The sequence below is a fragment of the Castor canadensis genome, chromosome 16 (assembly GCF_047511655.1).
Source record: "Castor canadensis chromosome 16, mCasCan1.hap1v2, whole genome shotgun sequence".
In the NCBI taxonomy this organism is placed as follows: domain Eukaryota; kingdom Metazoa; phylum Chordata; class Mammalia; order Rodentia; family Castoridae; genus Castor; species Castor canadensis.
In genome coordinates this window covers 15,817,245-15,841,432 of record NC_133401.1, presented here as the reverse complement: position 1 = coordinate 15,841,432, position 24,188 = coordinate 15,817,245, and the positions used below count along the sequence as shown (strand labels likewise).

Below are 24,188 nucleotides of genomic sequence, written 5' to 3'. Positions count from 1 at the left end.
ATTGAACATCAAGATTAACCATCACAGTGGATAAGGGCTAGATAATGTAAAATTAATTTAAGTGTAAAATCTAATGTAAAAGTATGGGCTCTGGAGTCAGATTTCCTGGATTCAATTACCAGCTGTACCCTAACAATACAATATAGGTGCTTAACATCTGTAGGCTTAACAGAAATTTCATCTTTTGTAAAATATAAATGACAGTCCCATCTCATAAGATTAAATGAGAAAAAAAGTATATGTATGAACCTTACAACAGGGCCTGGCATTGAGTGCTACAGAAATGTCTGTTATTGTATGTTTAAGATTCAATGACTTTCTAAACTGTCTTTGATATTAGTTTCTTTTTTCTTTTTTGTGGTACTGGGGTTTGAACTCAGGGTCTTACTAGATAATGAAAAGTTCTCTAGAGAAAAAAAAAGATGGGGAGGGAGGCAAAGAAAATGAGGGAACAGAAATGTTTGTTTCCAAGTTTATAACAGTGGTCAGGCGAGGCCTCATGAGAAGGTGACATATCCTAAAGACCAGTCAGAGTCAAGTGGAACCGTCAGAGGAACAGCCTGCCAGACAGCAGGAACGGCACGTGCAAAGGCTCTGTGGTGCGAATCTGCTTTACCTATTGGAAAAGTGGGGAATGGGCCAGGAAAACGGGCATTTATGAGAGCAAGAGAAAAGGGGAGAGAGAGGGAACAATGTTTAAGGCATCACAGACTGAGAACTCAGGTTAAAAAATCAAGTGGATTCTTATTTTACCATTATTAAGTACAAAAACACATCAGATTGTTGAAGGGGCTCGGCAGGAGCTCCCTCGACTGCAAAGTGGGAACGTCACAACGGAGTCCCAGGTTTGCCACCCGGACCGACAAGCAGTGGGCTCCCAGGAGGGGTCCCCGCGGTTTCCATCTGGATTTCGCGATCCGGGAGACTACCGGGACTCAAGGCAGGTCCAAGGCCAGCCTTTCCATGTCGGCCAGTCCTCATCCGTCACTTCCCTCCCTCGGTCATCCCGTTATACTCCTCGTTTCAGTGTCCCGCAAAAACCTCAGACACGCAAAATAGTAACCCGTACGGAGAATGACAGAGCCGCGGAGGAGCACCGCGCAGCCTCGCGCCGCCCTCCCGAAGGAACTAAGCCCTGCCCAGACGCCACGCGCACGCGCGCCGCTGAGACTTCTGGAAGTTGTAGTTCAGTTGCGCCGAGCCCAGCGCACTTCCGGGTTAGGCCCGCAGCGCAGCCATTGTCCGATTTGCGGTCGCCTGCTGTTGTCCCGTACAGCAGCCCTTCGCAGTCAACCCCAAACGGTCTTAATAGGGTTTGGGAAAGAACTATCTCCACCCCAGTCGGACGTGCTGTAGAACCGGGACAGGAGGTCGTTAACGCGAGTCCGTCGTGTCGCCGAGCTGTGCCGGGAACTCAGGCGGGCACAGGCCGGTGAACGCCCAGGTTGGTGGGTGGGGGTTGGCGGGGGGACGCGACGGGCTGCGCTTGGTGTCCGGTTCGCGCATGCGCAGGATCCAGGCGGCAAGCTGGAAATGGGGGTGAGTGTGGGTGTGCGTGCGGGCGTCTCAGCCTGCGGCGCCTTAGCTTAGTGTGGGAGAGGTGGTGGGGACACTGAGGCAGCGGCGCCTGAGCTCTGTGTGCTTGCGCGGTGCTTGCTCTGGTGGTGCACCTATGCTCAGGATGGTGGAAGTCAGGGCAGGTGCACGGATATGGGGGGGACCCCGGGGCGCTCAGGTTGATGACTCAATTGCAGGTTCTGTTTCTGTGCTACTACACCTATGTCCTTAAGTAGGTGTTTGGGTGGGGAGCACCGGCAGGTGGCTCCGGGACCCTGGAGCAGACGCTGCTTTTTTCCAAGACCTTGGGGACATATGCTTGGTGGAGAAATCAGGTCAAAGTTGCACGTTCTTGTCCCCAGAGAGGCCACACTGCCTTGTCCCCAGAGAGGCAGTGTGGCCGCAGCGAACTCTCGGTGGGAGACTCTGATAGACACAAGGTACCAGGAGGAGGAGGAGGTTTTCTGCAGAATGCTCCCTGCACGTGTGGGGTGTGTGTGGGGACTGTCCAAACGAAGCAGGAACTGGGCGGATTATCCCGGGACCAATGTGGATTAATGCGGAGTGCCAGGGCGTTGAAGTTTGGTGGAGACGCCGGGCTGGAGGTTCAGAATCTGAGCCCAGGAAGGACGGAGCCGCACTGCTGCACTCAGATTGATTGGGGAGCCAGGACGCTACACGTGTCCTTATGAAGTAGGTGTGGCTGGAAACTTTACTTGAGTTCCTCTGCTTGTAGGCACTAGAATGCCCAAGCTGGGCCTGGAAGGGGCTGACTTTAGGTCACATTTGCGCAGGAGGAGGTAGAAGGCCCCGTTTCTATGGGAGCTCCAGCACAGGATTGAGAACCCTTAAGGTGGTGAGTGCCCAAGTCCTGGCACTGACTACTGTTTAGGTGTCTGTTGTTTTGTTTTTTTTGGTGATATTAGACATTGAAGCCAAGACCTCTTGCTTGTTAGGCAAGTGCTCTACCACTTCAGTTCTTTTGCTTTTAGAGTTTTTTTTTGGCAGTACTGGGGTTTGAATTCAAAGCCCGCTAGGCAGATGCTCTACACTCAAGCCACTCTCCCAGCCTTTTTTGCTTTAGTTATTTTTAGGTCGGGGCCCAGCCTAGCCTTGAACCTCGATCCTCCCTGTATCCACTTCTTGATTAGCCCGGATTACAGATATGCTGTTCTGGGGTTTGACTACAGGCAGTCAGTGGTGCTAATGACTTCAGGACTTGTGTGGAGGCTGTGGTATCCCAGGTAGTTTGAGGCTTAGGATGAGGAGTGCATATTCTGGTTTAAGACCCCCAGACTGGTGAAGGGCCCAGGGCCTGGATGTGGATTCTGAGTGAACCTGCACTAGGTTTGAGTGTGGCTGTGTCCTGGAAGGAGGAAGGCTGGGTGGGTGGCCCCTGTGCAGTGGCTGCTAAGCAGAGACTGGGGATCCCCTGTTTGTATCTGCAGGTTCTCATCTCGGGAGCTGTGCTCTGTGCATGCGTTGGCCTGTGGGCGGAATGGGAAGGCACTGGGCAGTCATGGACCTCAGGTAGTGCCCAAAGATGCCTGAGCTGGAGGAGGGGGAAGCTGCATGTCCAGGGCCACAGAGGGGTGGCTGTACCAGGTCCCCTCTGTATGTGAATGGGTGATTGATGGGAAACAGGAGGCTGGAAGTGGATCTTTCAGTGCTGAGTCTTCTATGGGTGTTGTTCTGGAGATACCATGATGTCCATGTTGATGGAAAGACAGGATCATCCTGAACTAGAGGTGCCCAGGAAGGTGGTAGGGAAGGAATCTGCCCAGGTGTGACTCAAGTAGGGGACTCTGGAGGGCCATAGAAGAAAGTGGGTTGGAGCCAGGCCTGGCGGGGTATGCCTGCAATCCCAGATACTTGGGAGGCAGAGGCAGGAGAATCTTGAGTCACAGGTCAGCCCTGGCAAAGTTAATGAGACCCTGTTTTAGAAACAAACAAACAAAAAAAACAAACTAAAGGACTGGGGCATGACTTAAGTGGTAGAGTGCTTGCAAGGCCCTGGGCTCAATCCCCAGTAATGCAAAACAACAACAAAAAAATGTTGGGTAGAGGATCCCAGGGCGATGTGAATGCACTGTGATGCTTGAGTGCGAATGAAGGGTCAGGGTGGTGGATAAGAGGGAGTCATAAGGTGCTGGGGAGGTGGGGTACACAGGGTGGGATTTGGCAGGGGCTGCTTGGTCTGGGGGGAGCTATCCCGACTGGCATGTGCTGGTGTTTGCCATAGGACCCCAGGCCTGCCCAGACTTTGCAGTTTCAGTCCAAGAACACGCAAGTTGATGGAGGAACTAGGTCAAAGCTCAGATTGAGGTGTCAGGGTAGGAATCTGGACTGGCAATGTTCTAGTAGGCAGTGGGGGGCAGTCAGGAGCCCATGCTTGGCTGTTTGAGCAGGGAGCGATCACAGCAGCAGTCTGTGACACGTTCCTGGAGGTTCAGGACAGGCTGATGGAAGGGCGGGTCAGCATTCACTCATCCCATTCTGGGAAGGGGTGGGTTGGTGTCAGGAGCCCCATGCATGTAGTCACTGGATTCTGGGCTTTGGTGGCCAGAGTCCTGTTGGTGGCTCTAGGAAGAAGGTGCTGGTTTGGGGTCTTGGATTCTAGTCAGGTTGAGGTAGGAGGGTATGAACTTGGGGGTCCTCCATGTGCTGGAGTTTGTGGGGAACCCAGGGCCCAGTGGAATACGGAAAGGCCTGATTGTGCTGCAGATTTGGGGGTGGGTGGAAGGCCGTGTTTGGGTACGAGATGGGCTTACAGATTGATATGGTGAAAGAGCTGGGTTGGAGCTTTAGGGGCTTGGTGTGGGAAAGGAACTGAGGGACTCTTGAGTGTGTGTGCAGATGTTTGTGCAGAATCTGCTAGAAGCACACTTACCATGGGGACGCGCAGCCTGCGGTCAGAGGTTAGTCTGGGGGCAGGTTGGCATGTGGACACAGTGCCATCAATCTGCAGGAAATGCTGTGTGATGCTGTGCTCAGGGCTCCCCTTCTCACTGCAGCTGCACCCCGCTGGGCCTGGACGAGAGCATGGAAGGACAGGACCAGAAGCCCCCGGAGCCCCTGAAGGCCTGTGTGCAGGTGAGTGGAGCCCTTGCCCTGAGAGTCCCTGGAGCTTGCTGCCACCCCGGCGCCTGGCCTGACCCCTGTGTTCTCTTTGCGGCGTTTTGGGGGCTTTGATCCCTCATAGCCATTTAACACCTGCACGCTGAACATTTTCTCAGTCTCTCTGCTCAATTCTTTATCCTTTAGTCTGAGGAAAAGCTTTCTGGGAGAAATTTGGTATGCTGAGTTAACAACTCTTAGAATACTGAGTACCTTTCACCAGGAATTTACAGCTTTGTTAGAGCTCAAACAGATGGAAGTTTCCTAAATGTGCAATGAATTCCAGATAGTTAATTGTTCAGAGTAGTTGAGTGACTTATGGCTACACCATGCTATGAAATACACTGTGGCCATCAAAACTGATATGTTGTGATAACCAGTCATATCTTTGTCTTTCAGAGAAAGATAATTATAATTTATATTAAGTAGATAGCATTTATTTAAATAATAGCATTAGGATTTTTTTTTGCAGTGCCGGGATTTGAACTCAGGGCCTCATGTTTGCTAGGCAGGAGCTCTGCTGCTTGAGCCTTTCTGCCAGCCCAGTATTATGATCAATGTTAAAAAGATAGCATTTAGCCTTTTGAAGCAGGGATATAGTTTGTGTGTCTATAGAAAATGAATTAGAAGATCATAAATACAGCAAACAATAAAAGATCTGTAAATTAAAAATTGTGATTATATGATTTTGTAAAGTGACTTATAAGTGATTTTAATTACAGGTAATTTAAAAATTACTTATCTACACTTTTGTACTTTTTGTTTGTTTGTTTCCTTTAGATGGGGTCTTGCTGTATAGCCCAGGTTGGCTTCAGACTTTCCATTTTCCTGCCTAGCCTTGCAAGTACTGGGATTGTAGGCATGCACCACCTCACCTTAGTTTTATACTTTTGTACAGTACATTTTAAGGTTAAAAATTCATAATTTAAAGCATTTTCTTATGACAAATATTCTTTGAAAATACTCATTCTCTTAACAGTGTGTTTGCACTTCTCCCCCCTTGCTGAACAGTTTAATTCCAAAACCACTAGCTGTGTGGGGATGAGCTAGGAAGGTATCTGCTGTTGAGGGGATTGCCTGCTGTGGAGGCCATGGTGTGATCTGAGTGAGGAGGACATCTGAGTGGGGTGTCCATGGAATGGCAGCCAGCCTGGTGTCAGAGCCCTGGTAAGGGAGGGAATTGTGTATACAGCAGTGGCCCTGTGGTTGGGAGAGCCCGGTTCACTCCCCACTCAAGGAGGTGGCCTTGAGTGGGGAGTGAACCCATGTGAGATGAGCCCAGTGTACGTGTGGGGAAGAGGGGATTAGGTGAGGTGAGAAGCCAGGGTGGGCAAAGGGATGCCCCAGTACTCTGTGCATTTGGAACCCAAGCGCAGCGAGCAGGTGTCCTTGCCCAGCAGGGGGTATTGGAGCTGGAGATGAGCGTTCTGCTGGGGTGGGAGTACAGCCTGGCAGGTGTGTGGAGCTTGAGCAGGCTGAGGTCCTCCAGCAGGAGGAAGTGGCATGGGTGTCAGCTGTGTAGCCTGTGGCATGCATCCACACAGCAGGTCATCCATGTGGCACGGTCTGAGTCCCAGCCCAGCAGGGCCCCTTGGCAGACGGTGACCTAATGTGGGTGGCAGAACCCCTGTGGGCGGGAGACGTCTGTGTCACAGACCTCTTTATCTCCAATACTCTTTAGATAGCACTGCTGGAAGCGTTTTTCATATGATTTCAGGGGAGGAGTTATGCAGATAGATATTTACATTTTTATTAAAAGTACAGCGAGGTTTTTTTTTTTTTTTGTGCTGGGGATTGAATCCAGGACAAGTGCTCTGCTATTTGAGCCATGCCCCTAGCCCTTTGTTTTTATTTTGTTTTTGAGACAACATCTTGCTAACTTTTGCCTGGGCTGGCCTTCAACATTGATCCTCTTACCTCTATCTCCTGAGTAGCTGGAATTACAGGTGTATGCCACCATGCTGGCATTGTTTGGGAATCTTAACGGTCTTTTCTGCCATCTTCTATGTCAGACACTGAATTAGTGGTCTGTTCATTGTGTTGCTGTGTTCATCACACGTTTACTGACTGTCTAATCAGTGTGAGGGCCTCAGGGAGTGCTGGGAGAAGGACACAGCACGCGGTCCTGCCATGCATTATTTTGCCCTCTCAGCCAGGGACACACTTCTTTTTGGTAATGGGGATTGAACTCAGACATATCTTATTCTCTAGGGCCATACACGAAAAGCAAAGCAACCCTCCTTCTGTTATCAGTATTGTATACCCCAAAACTTAGCAACTCAAAACATCCAACTAACACACACTCCCTTCTCTCTCTTTCTTTTTTCCTTTCTTCTCACACTTTTGTGTTCTGAGGTTCAGCAATCCAGGAGTGGCTTAGTTGGGCACTTCTGGAACTCAGGATCCCTCATAAGATTTCAGTCAAGTTGCAGGTCTGATAGGCCTGGCTGGGTGGGTGGATCCACTTGCAAACGCAGTTAAGGTAGTGTTGGCAAGAGGCCTCAGTAACAAACCTGCCCCCCCCACCCCGGAGGCCTCTCTCTAGGGCTGTTCCCACCATAGCAGCTACTTTCTCTCACAGCAGATGAAAGAGAGAGATGATAATGAGAGAGATATGATGATATGATAGATCTGTCTATCTACCTACCTACCTACCTACAGGAACTAATTACACAGAATCCGGATGGAAGCCACAGTGTCTTTTATCATCTGGTCTCAGAAGTGACACTGTCACATAGCCTACCTGGTACCATGTGGGTAAGGACTTCAGGCAGGGACCATTGGGGGCCATCTTAGCAGCAGGCCACCACTCTGCTCACTCTGCATGTCCTCCACTTAGTTATAATGATAGTCAGAAGATGTGTGGCCACTTGGCACAGGCCTGGTGTGTACTCTCTAGGTCCCTGGCAGAGAGAGATGCCAAGAGAGCTCAGGTCTTACTGGATCTGAGTGAAGGCCCTGAGTCCAGGGAGCTCATGTACAGAGAAATGGTTGGGTATTGGGAGGTTACCTGAGCGATTTCAGCAGCTTGTATACTTGGAAGTACCTGGGTCAGGAAAGACCCTGAGCCACTGAGCCCTTCCTGTCTTCAGGATCTGAGTTTAAAAAATCCTGTAAGGACTTTTTATGGACACTGTCCACTGTCAGTGTCAGCACCCAGAGGCCAGCAGGTTGCTGTGGTGGACAGTCCCTTCTGCATGGTTGAGGAGCGAGTACTGTTCATGCCTAGTGGTGGGTGTTGGGAGAGAGAAGTTCCTTGTGTATGAGAACTAGAGGGGACCCCCTCCTCCCCCCGGGGGCAGGGCTCTGACATTGAAGCCAGGGACCCTTCCAGCTTTGCAGTTTGGGGGCAGGGGTTCATAGAATCAGTGGTTACAAAAGTTCAGGCTCTCTGTGCGTTGGCCTGTGGATGTCTGATCACAGGAGCCAGAGTGGGAGTTCTGCCTTATGTCTCCACGGCATCTTCCTGTGTGATGCCTGTGTGGTCAAACCTCACAGACAGAGACATGTCCTCCAGGACACCTGAGGACTGAGCGCAGCTTCACTCTGGGATTCCTCAGTTACTTTGTTTTGTTGCTTTGAGCATGCCTCAAGGTGAGACGGGTGAATTCGGTCATTTCCTTATGGTGAGCAAATAGCAAGTGGCCCTTTGTTTGCTTCAACCCTGGTCCACAGGGAGGGGTGACCTCACTCTGTAATGGCTCTGCTTGTCTCTGTTCCTCTGCTTTGGGTCACAGATGCTCCCCTCTCAACCCCCATGTCACAGAGAGAGCAGTCATTGTCTTTCCATGACCTTCCCTCTGTGGATGTCAGCAGAAACATTGCTGTTCCTAGTGTGTGACAGATGCCAAGAGAAAAGGCAAGCTTTCTTTCTGACACGGGTGACTGTTGAACAAGAAGGAGCATGGAGAAGTGCTCAGAGAAGAGGATGGGGTGAGGTCTTTAATCCCCTCATGTGCCCCAGACTCTGCACACATCTCTAGTCCTTCTAAGAATGCAGAGAACTTTTTGTTTGTCTCTATTTTTTGTTTTTTTTGCGTTTGGGGACAACATCTTGCTGTGTAGCTCAGGCTAGTTTCAAACTTGCCACTCTCCTTCAGCCTTCTAGTGCTGGGATAACAGCTACCACGCTGGGCCCAGAGAACGTTTTCTTTTTTTGTTTTGGTGCTCCTTAATACTGAGGATACTGAGGACAATACAGTGATAAAGAACTGTGGTTCTTTTTTTTTTTTTTTATTTTTTGTTTTTTTTTATACTACTGGGGATTGAACCCAGGACCTGGCAAGTGCTTGACTGCTTAAGCTGTGTCTCTAGCCCTTTTGTTTGTATTTTGTTTTTGAGATAGGGTCTCACTAATTTTCCTGGGCTGGCCTTGAACTCAAGGTCCTCCTGCCGCCACTTTCCAAGTAGCTGGGATTACAGGGGTGCATACCACACCAGTCTAAGAACTGTGGTTCCTTATGGTATCAAATTTAGGATTCAGGGAGAGATATGGAGAGATGGAAATAATATGAGGAGAATCATTTTACTGGTATAGAAAAGATCTGGGAAAGACAGGTAAATCTTAAGGGATGCATAGATGGGGCTTTGTGCTATTTGGGGACACTTCCTGGAGGAGGTGTCATTTGCTCTGGGTCTGCAATGGTCAGTCAGACTTTAACCCATGGAACAAGGGAAAGAGGAGGAGTTTGTATCCAGCAACCAGTGGACTTAGGTGGATTTGCTCAACTTTTGTCACCTTTAATTTCTTGGCTTTGAAATAGATACATCACTCCTTCAGATTTGCTTAGAGGATTTTGTGAGATATTCTGTGGTGAAATACTGCATATATTTTAGTTTATATGTATATTTGTCATCATGCAAGTGATAGATGATGTTATCTGAAGGAAATCATGAAAGCAAGGAAGTAAATCCAGGAAGCATTCCTAAAACTCTCAGGAATCCAAAATAGATCTATGGAAAAAGAGACGAGTACTGGAGATGTAGCTCAGTAATAGAGTACTTGCCTAGCGTGTGCAAAGCCCTGGGTTCAATGCCCAGTGAAGGACGGAAGGAGGGAGGGAGGGAGAAAGGAAGGAAGGAAGGAAGGAAAAAAAAGATGGGAGTGTTTTACTTACTTAGTGACAGGTGGCTCTTGAGCATTTACTTGTGAGAACAAGTGAGGTGCAGGTTCTGGAGGCTGGTGCTTTGAACTTTCTGAGGGGAAAAGCCTCCATCTCAGGTTTCCTCTAGCCAGAGGAGGGACTTGAATTGAGTAGTGCTTTGGTGCCTTTAGGGACCACAGGGACCAATGCCAAGGCTCAGACAGCATGTTCCATGTCCCTCTTTCTCAACAATGCGCCTTAGATTGAACCCAGGGCTTTTGAAATAGTAGATGCTAGGCGAGAGGTCTGCCACTTTAGCCATGTCTCTCCTCCCAGCCCTTTTTGTTTTAGTTTTTGGCAGTACTGGGGTATGAAATCAGAACCTTATTCTTCCTAGGCAGGCACTGTACCACTCGAGCCACTGCACCAGCCTGTTTTGTTCTGTTTGGTTTGCAGTGCTGGGATAGAACCCAGGACCTCACACATGCTGGGCAAGCTCTGTCCACCAAATATCCAGAGGTGTGTTTAGGTTTGGAGAAATCCCATCCTGCCTTTATTCACACGGGTGCCAGCCCCTTTCACTAACACTGTGCACTGCATTGTGGAATTGCACAGCTATGAGAATGCAGCTGTTTGCATGTAGCTTTCGATTCAGTCTTCTGCATAGTTGAGCTATTATCAAGAGTCAACAGCACTTGCCTTTCAGTGTTTGAAGATTTCGGAAGGAGCAGAGTAGACTTGCTACAAACTCCCTGCCATTGGACAGATTGAGTTATTGTGACTTTCAGGAAGAAACCTCAGGAAACTACAAAGGAATGATCTTGTTTGAAGGTGGTCCTGGGGTTTGAACTCAGGGCTTAACACTTACTAGGCAGGTATTCTGCCACTTGAGCCATGCCTCCATCCCTTATCTCTGGTTATTTTGGAGATAAGGTCTTGAGTTTTATGCAGTCTGGCCTGGTCCATGATTTTCTTCTTTTATACTTCCTGCTGGAGCTGAGATGACAGGCTTACACCAGCATGCCCAGATTTTCTTCTGCTGAGATGGGGTCTTGTGTACTTTTTTGCCTGAGCTGGCCTTGAACTGTGACCCTCCTGAATTTGGCCTCCCAGGACCTGGGATGACAGGCATGTGGCACCATACCCATCTGTTGGTTGAGATGGTGTCTTGCAAACTTTTTGCCTGGCTTGACCTCAAACCATGATCTTTTCATTTCAGCCTCCTGAGTTAAGTAGGATTACAGGCATGAGCCACTGTACCCAGCTTAAAGGTAATTTTTCAAGAAAAAAACACTGATTTCTGAATGTTGAACTCAAGAATATAAATGCTACTGAAAAAGATGACTACAGCTGGGCGCCAGTGGCTACACCTGTAATCCTAGCTACTAAAGAGGCAGAAATCAGAGGGATTGAGGTTCAGTGCCAGCCCAGGCAACTAGTTCGAGAGACTCCATCTTGAAAACACCGAAAACAAAACAGGGCTGGTGGAGCGGCTCAGCAGTAGAGTGCCTGCCTATCAAATGTGAGGCCCTGAGTTCAAATCCCAGTACTGTATTATTCATCTTAATTTCTTTACTCGACAGTATATTATAGACATCTTTCTGTCATTTATTTGTTTCAGTACATGTAGACCTATCTCTTTTTCTCTTGGTTGCTAAACAGTACTTGGTTCTCTGGATGAAGCAGAATTTATTTAGCCAGGCACTTACCAGAACATTTAACCCCCTCCCACTTTTGCTACAATCATTTTATCTTTTAGTGAGATCTCTTATACCTACATCTAGATGTAGGAAAAATACAAATACATGTAAGTGTGGTCTATTGTGCTTCTTTAAAAATATTATCACTAAGAAACAAAAATAAAAATAATGTGCTTAAAAACTGATGAAATCTGAATAAAGTCTGAGTTACTAGTATTGTACCAATGTCCAGTTGCTTCTTTTGATAATGTGTATGATACGGTCATTAGGAAAGCTGAGTGGGGTTCTGTTTTTCTGATGTCTTGTGGGTCTTTAGTTATTTAAAAATAGGACACTATGTGTTTGAATTCAGCCTCATGGTTTGTAGGCAGGCACTCTACCACTTCAGCCATGATCCCAGCCTTATAATAAGACATTAAGTATAAATATAAACACGTAGCCAATCCAGCAAGGTTGTTTGGCTTATATGTCTACAAGAATATATGAAGTTCTCGCCAGTGGGCTGCCAGAGCTGGAGTCGTTACTTAGCAACAGAGTTAGGACTGTAGTGAAACAGTCTGCACAGTCCAGGATGTTGGTCATGTACCAGGGCTTGAAGAATTAAGTACAAAGGGAATCATGGGAGCCAAAGAAAGAAGGTTCCTCCAGCTGCTCATGTGATAAAGATTTGGTGGCACTACTGGGAAGTGGTGGAACCATTAGGAGCTGGGCCCAGCAGAAGGAAGTTAGGTCACTGGGGATGTGACCTTGAAGGGGATGCTGAGACCCTGGCTCTTTCCTGTCTCTCTTTGCTTCCTGACCACCATGAGTGAGCATGGTGTTCCACCATCCACTCCCTGCCATGGTGTGCTGTACCACCATGTGATTCTGCCTTTGGTCGTGCTGTAGTCCATTCATTTGCTTACATTCTGTGATGCAGGAGTTTAGGCAGGATGACTCTTGCTGCACATGGCAGTGGGGCTTCCTGGAAGATCCACAGAGACCTCAGACCCATGTCTGGGGCCCTTCTGTTCCAGGTGTCCCTTTCTCATGGTTTACAAGAAGGTTGTTAGGCAGGATGTTAATGCAGTTGCTATGTCAAATTCTAGCTGCCTCTCAGTGGGAGTTTTGAGCTAAGACTCAGTTCCCTGATTCTTTTCCTTTTTCTCCTCTGTTCCTCCTTCTTAGGATTCTCTCCTTCCCCAAGAGATCATCATCAAGGTTGAGGAGGAAGATGCTGAGTCACTGGCCATCCCGCCCCAGGTGAGTTGGGCAAGGCTTCTTTCCTTACATGGAGAAGCGTGCATGGCTGGTCAGGGATAGAAGTGAATTGAAAGGAGCTGGGGAGTGTAGAGAGTGAGGAAATGAAGGGAAGAGTGTGTGGCTTTTCCAGGAAATTCGGTCATTGTGTAAAAGACTGACAGGGAGAGCTGCGAGGATACTTGAGATTGAGGAGTTATTTTCTCTGAAGAGTTTGAGAAAATTTGACTCTATTGAAGTGGCTACAGGAAGGAGTGAGTGGAAAAAAAGAAGCTAGCAATCAGGACCAGAGGAGATCAACTGTAAAGCAGAACTGTTGATTAATACCAGGGACACGGCAAATGTGAATCCCTGGGTCTGTATTCAGGACATTATCATCTAGGAAGAATGAGGTTGGGAGAGTTATCTGAAGGCCTGGATTTTCTCTGTGAAATACTGGATTTGGAGTGGAGAAAGTTTGAAAAGGGTGCAGAAAGCTTACAAGCATAAGTTTGGGCTGAGTGCCTGTGGCTCACGCCTGTAGTCCTAGCTACTCTGGAGGAAGCTATCAGGAGGATCAGGGTTTGAGGCCAGCCATGGGCAAATAGTTCGAGACCCTATCTTGAAAAAATCCAACACAAAAAAGGGCTGGTGGAGTGGCTTAAGTAGTAGAGCACCTGTCTAGAAAGTGTGAGGCTGTGAGTTCAAACCCCGGTGCCACCAAAAAAGCAAAAAGCACATCCCTCTCCCCCATAATTTTAGATTATAACAGAATAAGCTGCCCCAGTAGGTATAATCAAATTGCTGTTTGCTCACAAAGAATCATGGGGAGACAGTAACTATAGATTTATAACTGTCCAGCTGCTTTTGTGGCTTTTCTTACCTGGGGCAGTTTGTGACCCACTTTCTGTCGATAGTACATTGACTTTCAAATCCAGTGAGTTTGTAACTTGCCACATATGTGCAGTGGAAGCTCCATAGGCCAAGGGAATATTTGAAAGACAATTTTTAAATGTATCAAGTGGAGAAATGAAAATAAATGAAGTGAAATGGATGAAAGTGAATAATTAAGATGGAAAGATACAGCTAAAGAAGGCACCGCACAGAAAGGAAAAGAACAGAGACCTTTGGATGGCAGTATAGATGTCCCAAAGTCATCACAGAACAAGAGCAGTAAAGGGAGAGCCAAGGCAGTAACAGGAGCAATTTGGTGTGTGGTCGGAGGGTGTCACAGATGTGTCATTGGAGAGATGGAGTGTGTTATGGGGTGTCACCAGGGAGTGGTCTTGGAGTGAGCAGCTCCAATACCCGAGAATTGGGCTGTTCCTAGGAACCGATGACCATAGCATCCACAGACCATCTGTGCTAAGGTTGCCAAGAAACTGAAGCAAACACCCAGAGGCGGTGTGCAAGACAGATTTGCTGAAATGTAACTAAAGGGGAGCTAACAGAGGAGGTTCACTTACCAATGGGGAGTCCAGTGTGATAGGCTGGACAGGAAGCTCCCCCGTCCCTCATGGTGCCTCACCAATCATGCTTACTTCTCATACAGCACCATGCTGGAAGGTTCAGTGGTGGCTGCTGGACCCAGAGGACTAGTCCACTCCACAGTTCTTCTTTATGGCTCTGCTGACCACAGGTCAGGGGTTTTATAGGTTAGATGATATAAGCATTGGCATAATAAGCTTACTTCCCGCTTTGTTCAGGACGCAGGTTCCCTCCATTGGGTTCCCAGTGTGCTTGTGAGGAGTTAACTTTATCTGAACATTTTAGATTGGGCCCTCCTGGCTCAGATCAATTCCTTGGCTTGGCTGGAGCCCTGGGAATGGAAAGGGGTATATCAGAGATACGACATTTGGTGTCCTGCTTTTCTCAGGGATCATACAATGACAGAACACAGTGTCTGCCATCATGCAGCCTTGAGGTTGCATCCCAGCTACCAGCCTTAGGTATATGTCTTCATTTCTCTTCCTTGTTCTTCGTATGAAAATGGTGCTGCTCATAGTATTTTCTTACAGGAGCCTTGTGAAAATTAAGTGTATGATAATCCATGTGACCAGTTAGCCCACTGTCTGACACCACACTGGTGCTTCTAAAAGTTCTTAGGTATCTCATTAAGGTCAGTTATTTTTATCACTATCAGGTGAATATACCAATGATGCTGTAGACAGTGCAAGACATGACAATGTAAATTGTTTTAGTAGAGGGTGTGATCCTAGGTGTGAGTCTTCATGGATGGGGTGGTGGGATCTGAATTGTGGTTAGGACAGAGCTGTAAGAAGTGAGGAGAGTGACATGAATCTCAGTGTGACCAGGAGATGATCCACGATGACAGAGTGTGGTCAGTCTTATAACAAAAGTCCTTGGAGCTCTGCAAGGGGGGTGGAGTGAGGGGTATAAATCTAGACTACTGTTATCTATTTGATATTTAAACATGCTTGACCCCAGTGGCATCTGCATTAAATAGCAAAGGCAAGTGTTCATTAAAGGGAAGCTGGATTAAGGGTCAAAAATGCTATCCTAGAGATCTGTGTTCAGCGCAGGTGGCAGTTTTTAACTGTATTTCTGAATCCCATTTTGGGCTTATCATGAAAACCTTTAAGATTTTGGTGAAATTTATGTCCTCCCCTCCCCCCCACCACTTTAGAAAAATGCAGCAGCCTTTTGCATGTGTTTTCATGGGATTCAGGACCATGTATCCCACTTGGGAACCACAGCTTATGCAAGCCTGTTCTACTTAAAGAGCTTTTAGTTGCAAGAAGCAGTTGACTCCTTGGTATTTGCTGTTTTTGGGTGAGGACAGGTCACACTTAGCACTTTTTTTTTTTTTTTGGATTAGAATATCTTGGAAAGGCATTCTTTTCTTAGAGGAGGCAGCTCAAGCCTAATTGATAAGGCAGTAATGACAGTGACTGTCTCCTAAGAGGTCCTGTCCTGAAGCTTTGCATGTTGACAGAAATAGAGCGAGCATCTGAAGACAAAGGGTTTAGGATAAATGACATTGACTGTCATTTAGTCTTTCAGAGCTCTCAGACCTAATAATAATAATAATAATAATAATCACCAGCTTTTGTTGTTGATTTAGTAAACTTTACAGTACAGTGAATTCACTAAACCTTCTGAGGGGGTGTGATTATGCCTAATAAATTCACCATTAAAAGACAGGTTGTCAAATTACAAATTTTGTTTACCTAATTATTGTTGAAGTAAGTTGATATAATTGTAGTAAAACTCAGAATTCAGAATTCTGGTTCAGATAGATGTTCTTTAAAGGTGAGAAAATCCAAGACTGTTCTTCTAAGTCCTGTGCTCTTGAATTATACCTGTTGTCTTTCATTGAGGCTTATCTATCACCTTCTGTCTCATAGCCTGTGGACCAAATCTTATCCACTGCCTGTTTTTTAAAATAAATTTTTACTGTAATATAGCCTCATCCATTTATTTATATATTTTCCATGACTTCTTTCTTGTTATATAGTAGCATAGTTGAGTAGTTGTGATGGAGACTGTATGACCTGCAAGGCCTTTGACAGAAAAAAATTTGTTCACCCTTGTTCTGTTAGTTTCTTGGGAATTTAGAGGGAATATCTAAGTGGAAATTCACCAGTGCAAAATTCATAATAAACATTTTGTTTAAAGTAGACAAGAGAGGAAGCAAATTATATCAGTTCTTATCTGGTGTTCCTCTTTGAGGTTGTTAAAACTGATTCAGCATCCAAAACCCAAAACCCATTTGTATACTTTGACTAGAATCCTTTGAAAACTGACAGTCTCAAGATAATTTCCAGGTCATTAGATTTTTCTACTTCCTGTCAAATGTTTCCTCCTCCATGGACATCTATAAGAAATGATGCCCATCTGAGCAAGAATTTGTGTCCTGTTTCAGGAGGGAATAAACTTGAAAATTGTTACTGTGGACTTCACTCAGGAGGAACAGAGCACTTGGAACTCCGCTCAGAGGACCTCAGACAGAAATGTGGTCCTGGAGAACCACAGGGGCCTGATCTCTTGGGGTAAGCACATAATCCCCCCTTACTTAAGGGGTGTCTACTGAAATGTTTCACATCCCCTTTAAGAGCTGTGGGCTTCAACAACCAGAATACTTTGACCATACACAGATTGTATTTGTGCTTTTTATTTCCCAGTGAATGTTAGCTTGGATTTGTAGAGTAGATAAGGTAGTTTCTTGATTTTGAGTTTTTCAGCTCATGGTTTCTAAAGGCCAAAGGCTGCCACCAGGTTCTGTAGTGATTTTCTTAACTCTTTTCCCCATCAGTATCTCAAGCCAGAGGAGCAAGGGGAAGAATACAAAGAGAGTTTCCCAAGACTTATGTCCAGTTTGAGAACCAGACACATAGGCATCATTACAGGTGTAGAAAGTATGTTTGAGAAGTCCCTGTAGGATGCCACTTTCCCCCATATCCTGATGGAAGGTCCAGATGACCACTTTTTCCTGTTGTTATCTCCACTGTATTACTTTTTTTTTTTCTTTTTTTCTTTTTTTTTTATTATTCATATGTGCATACAAGGCTTGGTTTATTTCTTCCACTGTATTACTTAAATGCCACTCAGGCTTCTGCCTCTGAGCAAACCTATATTCTTACTCAGTTGGAATCTCAGGAAACCATGGGGTCACATTAGCCTATAATGTATTTAGAGAACTGGGATAGTAGTGCACATTCCTTTTTCTGGGTTCACAAAGTAGTTTGCTCATGTTTTGACTTTCTAGTAAGTTGCACACCTCCAGAAATTCCTACAAATGTAGGTACTAACCCATTTTAGTGAACATGTTTAGCACTACTGAGGATGGAAAGGATCTTCTGCTGCATTTCTAAGGATTTCAAAATTGGGTTGAGAACCTGTACGTGATCTTATTTTGGAATATGTAGGTACTTGGCATTCAAAGTCTTGCTTATTCAGACAAAACTAAGGTAAAAGTAGTTTCATTTGAAGGCCCTGTTGTGCTCCGAGGCTGTATTTAATACTAATTCCCACTTTTTTGCCTTCTCAACCCAGGTTATAGGTCCACAAATGAAAACAAATCCACATATATTTTGAATTTTATCCCACTGTTCCAGCTCTAAAATTTTTTTGTCTAGAGTGTCTTGTTTTGCTTTCTTCCAGACTTGGCAACTGCACTTGGAAGAAGTGAATCAACCTCAAAGCAGAGCATTTTTGATGAAGAATCACCCCATGGAGTGAAGATAGAAAGGTTAACAAGAGATGGTCCTTGGCTTTCTTCCTGTGAAGACATTTGTGATTGCAAGGATCAAGTGGAGAAGCAGCAGGAAAAACAAGAGAAACTTTTTCAGAAAGTGGCATTCACTCAAAGGAAAGCTGTAATTCATGAGAGAATCTGCAAAAGTAATGAACTGGAAGAAAAGAGTGGTCTGAATTCCAGTTTTATTTCGCTCCCGATGATACCCATAAGAAACCATTTTCATAAACATTTATCACATGTTAGAAAATTGCATTATAGTTCTTGTGCAAGCAATCATCAGAACATTAATGACAGTGATAAAATGTGTGAAAACAATGAATTTGGAAAGACCCCTCAGAACATTCACCTCATTCACTTTACAAGAACTTCAAAGAGAGATAAATCCTGTGAATTGAATGACAGTATTCAGCCCTTTACCCATGGTACATCTCTAAGTATACATGAAAAAATTCATGCAGGAGGTAAAACCTTAGACTTTAAGGAATGTGGGCAAGTTTTGAACTGTGATATATCCCTTGAACAACAGAGAATGACTGTTGAGCAGAGTCAATATAAATGTAGTATAACATCTCCCCTTGTTCAAAACACAAGAAACCATTCTGAAGAGAAACCCTTTGAGTGTAATCAGTGTGGGAAATCCTTCAGCTGGAGCTCACACCTTGTTGCTCATCAGAGAACTCATACAGGTGAGAAGCCTTATGAATGCAATGAATGTGGGAAATCCTTCAGCCGAAGCTCACATCTGGTTTCCCACCAAAGAACACATACTGGAGAGAAGCCCTATAGGTGTAACCAGTGTGGCAAATCCTTTAGCCAGAGCTACGTCCTTGTGGTGCACCAGAGAACTCACACTGGAGAGAAGCCTTATGAGTGCAGCCAGTGTGGGAAGTCATTCAGGCAGAGCTACAAACTTATTGCACATCAAAGAACTCATACTGGAGAGAAGCCCTATGAATGTGATCAGTGTGGGAAATCGTTTATCCAGAGTTATAAACTTATTGCACATCAAAGAATTCATACTGGAGAAAAACCCTATGAATGCAACCAATGTGGGAAATCCTTTAGTCAAAGTTATAAACTTGTAGCCCATCAGAGGACTCACACAGGAGAAAAACCTTTTGAATGTAATCAATGTGGGAAATCTTTCAGCTGGAGCTCTCAGCTGGTAGCACATCAAAGAACACACACTGGAGAGAAGCCCTATGAGTGTAATGAGTGTGGGAAGTCTTTTAACCGCAGCTCCCACCTTGTTATGCATCAGAGGACTCATACTGGAGAGAAACCTTATGAATGTAACCAGTGTGGGAAATCCTTCAGCCAAAGTTATGTTCTCGTAGTGCACCAGAGGACTCATACTGGAGAAAAGCCCTATGAATGCAGCCAGTGTGGGAAATCCTTCAGGCAGAGCTCATGCCTTACTCAACATCAGAGAACTCATACGGGGGAGAAGCCCTATGAATGCAACCAGTGTGGGAAAACATTCAGCTTGAGTGCTAGACTTATTGTACATCAGCGAACTCATACTGGAGAGAAACCCTTTACTTGCAATCAGTGTGGGAAAGCTTTCATCAACAGCTCTAAACTTAGTAGGCATCAGGCAACTCATAACGAAGAGAAGCTGTATGAGTATAACTAGCATAGAATCCTTCAGGCAAAATGTATTCCTTTTACTTCCATACTTTCAAAAATTTGTTTTTGTGAGAGTGCATTTAGTGGGAAGAACTAATATAAAAACAATGTACATGGAAAAACTTTTGTTTATCCCTGCTATTGTATACCTGGAAATTTGTTCTAAAGAAGAAAAGGGGTGGGGAAGTCTATGAATTATATTTAAATTTGGCAATTCCACATGCAAAATTACCTTGGGCCAGGTGAGGTGGTGCATCCCTCTAATCCCAGCAATTCAGAGGTGGAAGCAAGCAGATGGTGAGTTTGAGGTCAACCTGGGTGACATAATGGGACAGTGTCTCAAAGAAAAATTATACTTGGCTCTTGTGAGCATTCCTGCAAAGTAATAAACACACTTTCCTTTGCAGAAAGCACTCAGACATGAGTCTTAGAAAACTAGTGAGGTAGCTCTCAAAAAGTAAATGAAATGCCCTCACAGGTGGATTTGCAGTAGGGAAGATGGTTACAGTTTTTAGAAGTTAGGCTGGAAAACAATATTTCAGTTACCATTTTTCATTTAGGTAGTTTGCAGTCTTTTTGGCATAGCACTGTTCATTACAAATTGAGGAATTTCTACAATTAGGACATGGCTATGGCGTGGGAATGAAAAATGCTGGGAAACATAGGGAAGTATTCGTTTTTAGTAACACTGATAAAACATTTGTGTGTGAATCTGAATACAAAGGAATTATGTTTTTACTTGATATTTTGGTTTATGTCAGGTCTTCCTTTTTGGCATGTATGCTGTTTTGCTATAATACATGATATGGTGAGTAAAAATTGGTTAAAAACAAAAGAGAGACAAAGCTTTCCATTTTGTTTGAGTGTCTAGGAAAGACTGAGCAACCAGATGTCAGTTATCCCCATGTTTCTGAGGTCTCTATTTGACTTAGAATGAAATGGTTGCCCTCTAGGGATATTGAGAATAAAATTGTACTTTGGGAATGGGTAACTAGAATTTATACCAGAAATGCCAGAATGGGATTGAGAATTCATGGGCAGTATAGAGGCTAATTTTTTTCCTGTGTCCAAGGCAGTATAAAGGGGTCGTATTTTCCAGTGGACTTCCTTCCCCTCATGTAGCACTGTGTCTTCTGCTTCATTTTCCCTAATAGGAGAGCCCTTGAGTGGGAGTGTGTGCTTTAGCTAAGTGCTGTTCACCTAAGTGAAGCTTGTGAGAATGCATTTAGTCAGGAAACTTTGAGGCACTTTTTGATTTTTAGGATATGTCTTTCTGACCTTTGTCCCTAAATCATGAATTCTAATCCTGTAAATTCCCATGTGCCTAAAGCCTCCCTGAAATGTAATAAAAATAGGCTGAGAGTTGAATGGAGAGGCTAGATGCTATAGGTAAATTCCAGGAGAAAAGAAAACCCAATGTGACATCTGAGAGGGGTTACTCTTAGTAAAATCCTGTACCCATGTGATGACTGACCCCTGGGAGCCATCTGTTTGAGGATTACACTAGAGTGTGTTGTACCCCTGGCACTCAGGAGGTCTGGGGGAATGATTGTTGATGGTTGGAAAACTGGTTCCCACCCCAGGAAAATATCCTGTCAGTCCATGAGTGCAGATAGAGAAACAGCAAGGAATCTCCATGCATTGGCTTTTGGACAGGGCAGGAAACTGTGGAAAACCCCGAGTAACATGGTGACGAAATCACCTTCCCAAATTACAGACTAAGCCAGCTTCAGTGCTAGGTACACGTGGCTGACTTTTCCTTGGTATGTTGAATCCTACTTTGAAGGAAGGAATCTCGATTGTACAAATGACCATAAAGTCCAGTGGACTAAACATGAGGGATCTGAGGAGTCAAGTTTTGGAAGTTATTTATTTAAAAGGAATTTTGCAGTAAATGTTGAAAATATTTTATAGAGGATGAAATTTGTGAAGATGCAAAAACACTTTGAAGCCTTTGTAAGTGTTTTTGTGTGTGAGTGTGAGTGAGTATGTGTCCCCACTACCTGGCTAGGTTGACTGTATGAGTCATCCATGTGTGTTATCATAAACATACCAGTTCCTGGATGGTGATTTATGATCACCAAGTGTTTTGAGGTTATTAAGCACTAAACAAAAATTCTAGGGTAATTTCTGTTACTTAAAATTTCCCTTTGCAAGAAATGTATTATAGTTATAAAGTGGTCAACCCAAAATAAAGAATAGTGTCATCCTGCAAAAAAAAAAAAAAAAGTTATTAAACTTCTAAGTCTAAAGTTTAGGGTTAAAAGATGGGGAACCACTAGCTTGATGTTAATGACATATTACTAAAAATATGCACACACACAACAGGTTGAACATCGTACCCATCCTAAAACCTGAAATTCTAAATACTCTAAAATCCAAAATTTTTTCGATTTTTGAGTGCCAACATGATTTGACAAATAGAAAATTCCACTCCTGACCTTATGTGACAGTCACAACACAGACACTTAAAATACTACTGTATAAAATTACCTTCAGGCTGTATGTGTAAGGTACATATGAAAAATTAATTTCGTGTTTAGACTTGGGTCCCATTCTTAAGATACCTCATTAACCCGGAATTCCAAGATGGCAGCTAGAGGTAGGAAGCAGAAAGCGACCCTCCTATAGTGAAATCTTGGAGAGACGCTGGAGACACACTTTGCAGGCATAATCACCGAGAAAAGGCATAACTTTGACCCCTCCACATCTCCAGCTGGTGCAGAGAATCTCCACTCCACGTTAAGCGGAGAAACGAGGAGGGCTTCCGGGGCCGCCAGTGGCCGGCGCCCATATGGCTTGGGAAGACACGGACCAGGTGAGCTTCGCGGTACCGCAGTAGCCCCACAGACAAGCCTGGGCCAGAGCAGCATAGCCCCCTGGACAGACTGACCTCCACCCGGGGAAAAAAAAAGAGAAACTGAGTAATAAGCAATAAGAACAGTTAAGACACGCGGGAAAGAGGGTGGGGCGCCCTGAGCGCTGAAGATTGGGGGAAGGGAATCCTTCCCAGGACTGTAAATAAACAAGCCAGGTGGGCCGGAGAGCCTCTGGCGGGAGCGGGGTGCGCGCCCAGCAACCAGGAGCGGGGAAGCTTGTGAGAGTGGAGGAGGGAAGACCCACTTTCCACGTGAACTGTAAACAAACATGGCGGCCGGCAGGAGCAGCAGCACCGCCCAGTAAGCAGGAGCAGGAAAGCTTCTGAAAGTGGCAGTGGGAGGAAAACTTCAGAGGAGAGGGGGGAAGCCCCACCTCCCACATGAACTGTAAATACGCAGGCCTGACAACGTGGGGGCAGTGTCACCTTTCCCAGTGCTTGGAAAGGGGAAAGCCTGTAGCAGAGGCTCATGCATAGGAGAACTCTGAGCAAACAAAGCCTGTGGGACCAGGTGAGTGCTAGCTCACCCCAGAGATCTGCATAAATAACGCCGCCAGCTACAGGCTGAGAGCAGCAGGCAGGCAAGCCACAGTTGCAGATACCACTCTCAGAACTGTCTCCAGACGCTTTTTTTTTTCTCCCTACCTTTGATGAGAGAACAACCGAATTACACCTGCAAGCCGAAAAACTTACTGAAACTGTATTGCATTTGAACTGGGGACACTTGATGGGGCTTTTGTGTGTGTGTGTGAGTGTGTAGTTTTGTTCTACTTTATGCATCCCCTTTGATGAGACAACTACAGAACAACATCTGAGGCACCAACTCCAGGACTGGAGATTGAGACGGACACCCAAATTATTAAGACTGAAACTGCATTGCATATAAACTTGGAAGTTTTTTGGTTTTTTTTTTTTAATTTTCTATTTTCCATTTTATTTTAATTCATTTTTAATTCATAGATATTACTTTCATTTACTTATTTTTTATTTTTTTATCTTTGATTTTCAATCCTCTCTCTGTCTCTCTAATGTCTGTTCAGCTTACTGTCAATTAGTACACTAACACTCCCTGTTTATACCTTTGAAATTCTCTTGTCTGATACCTTGTTCTGCTTTCTCCCTCTTGTCTGTATATTTGTTTTCCCCTTTTCTTTAACTTCTTGCTTTCCATCTCAGCTCACTCTTCCATTCTAAATATTACCATTGTTATTATTACAAGCTAGAAAATACTTAATTACACACAGTACAGGGACAGTAACAACACCAAGGACAATGATGGGAAGACAGAAAAAACAGGGAAACCAGTTTCCCCACAGCAAAAAATTAGTACAGGAACCAGAGGGGAATGAAGAGAACAGAAACTCAGATCCAGACTCCAACAAAATGAAGATAAACTATGCCAAAGGACCCAATGAAGCCCACAAGAATAATTTAAAAGAAGACATACTACAAGTACTCAATGAGAATTTTATAGAGATGATACTGGATAGGGTCAACCAAAATGTACAGGAGACACTCAAGAAATTCCAAGACAATAAAAATAGAATTTGAAAAAGCAAAAGAAGAAATAAAGGAAACCATAGAAGCACTGTATAAACACCAAAGTGAAAGAGAGAACACAATGAATAAATGGATAAATGAACTCAGGACAAAAATAGACAACAATAAAGAAGAAAACTGCCAGGATATGGAAAACCTCAGAAAAAAGAACGAAACAGAACTGCAAAACAAAACGGAAGGCCAATCCAGCAGAATAGAACAAACAGAAGACAGAATCTCAGAAC

The 24,188-nt window shown here is 45.0% G+C and overlaps 1 protein-coding gene across 5 annotated transcripts; it reads left to right on the top strand.

The window, feature by feature from the left end:
- The first annotated feature begins 1,201 nt into the window (after nucleotides 1-1,201).
- Znf180 (zinc finger protein 180) lies at nucleotides 1,202-19,648 on the top strand. Of its 5 annotated transcripts, none has more exons than XM_020172994.2 (6): nucleotides 1,202-1,444; nucleotides 4,572-4,650; nucleotides 5,455-5,478; nucleotides 12,626-12,700; nucleotides 16,563-16,689; nucleotides 17,801-19,648. In XM_020172994.2, the coding sequence occupies exons 2-6, from the start codon at nucleotides 4,600-4,602 to the stop codon at nucleotides 19,531-19,533; spliced, it is 2,010 nt and encodes a 669-aa protein (XP_020028583.1). In that variant the 5' UTR covers nucleotides 1,202-1,444; nucleotides 4,572-4,599; the 3' UTR covers nucleotides 19,534-19,648. The 5 variants fall into 5 exon arrangements, with proteins under 5 accessions (XP_020028583.1, XP_020028584.1, XP_073913643.1 ...); XM_074057542.1 differs by lacking the exon at nucleotides 1,202-1,444 and adding an exon at nucleotides 1,491-1,539; XM_020172992.2 differs by lacking the exon at nucleotides 1,202-1,444 and adding an exon at nucleotides 1,567-2,250.
- Nucleotides 19,649-24,188: the final 4,540 nt, after the last annotated feature.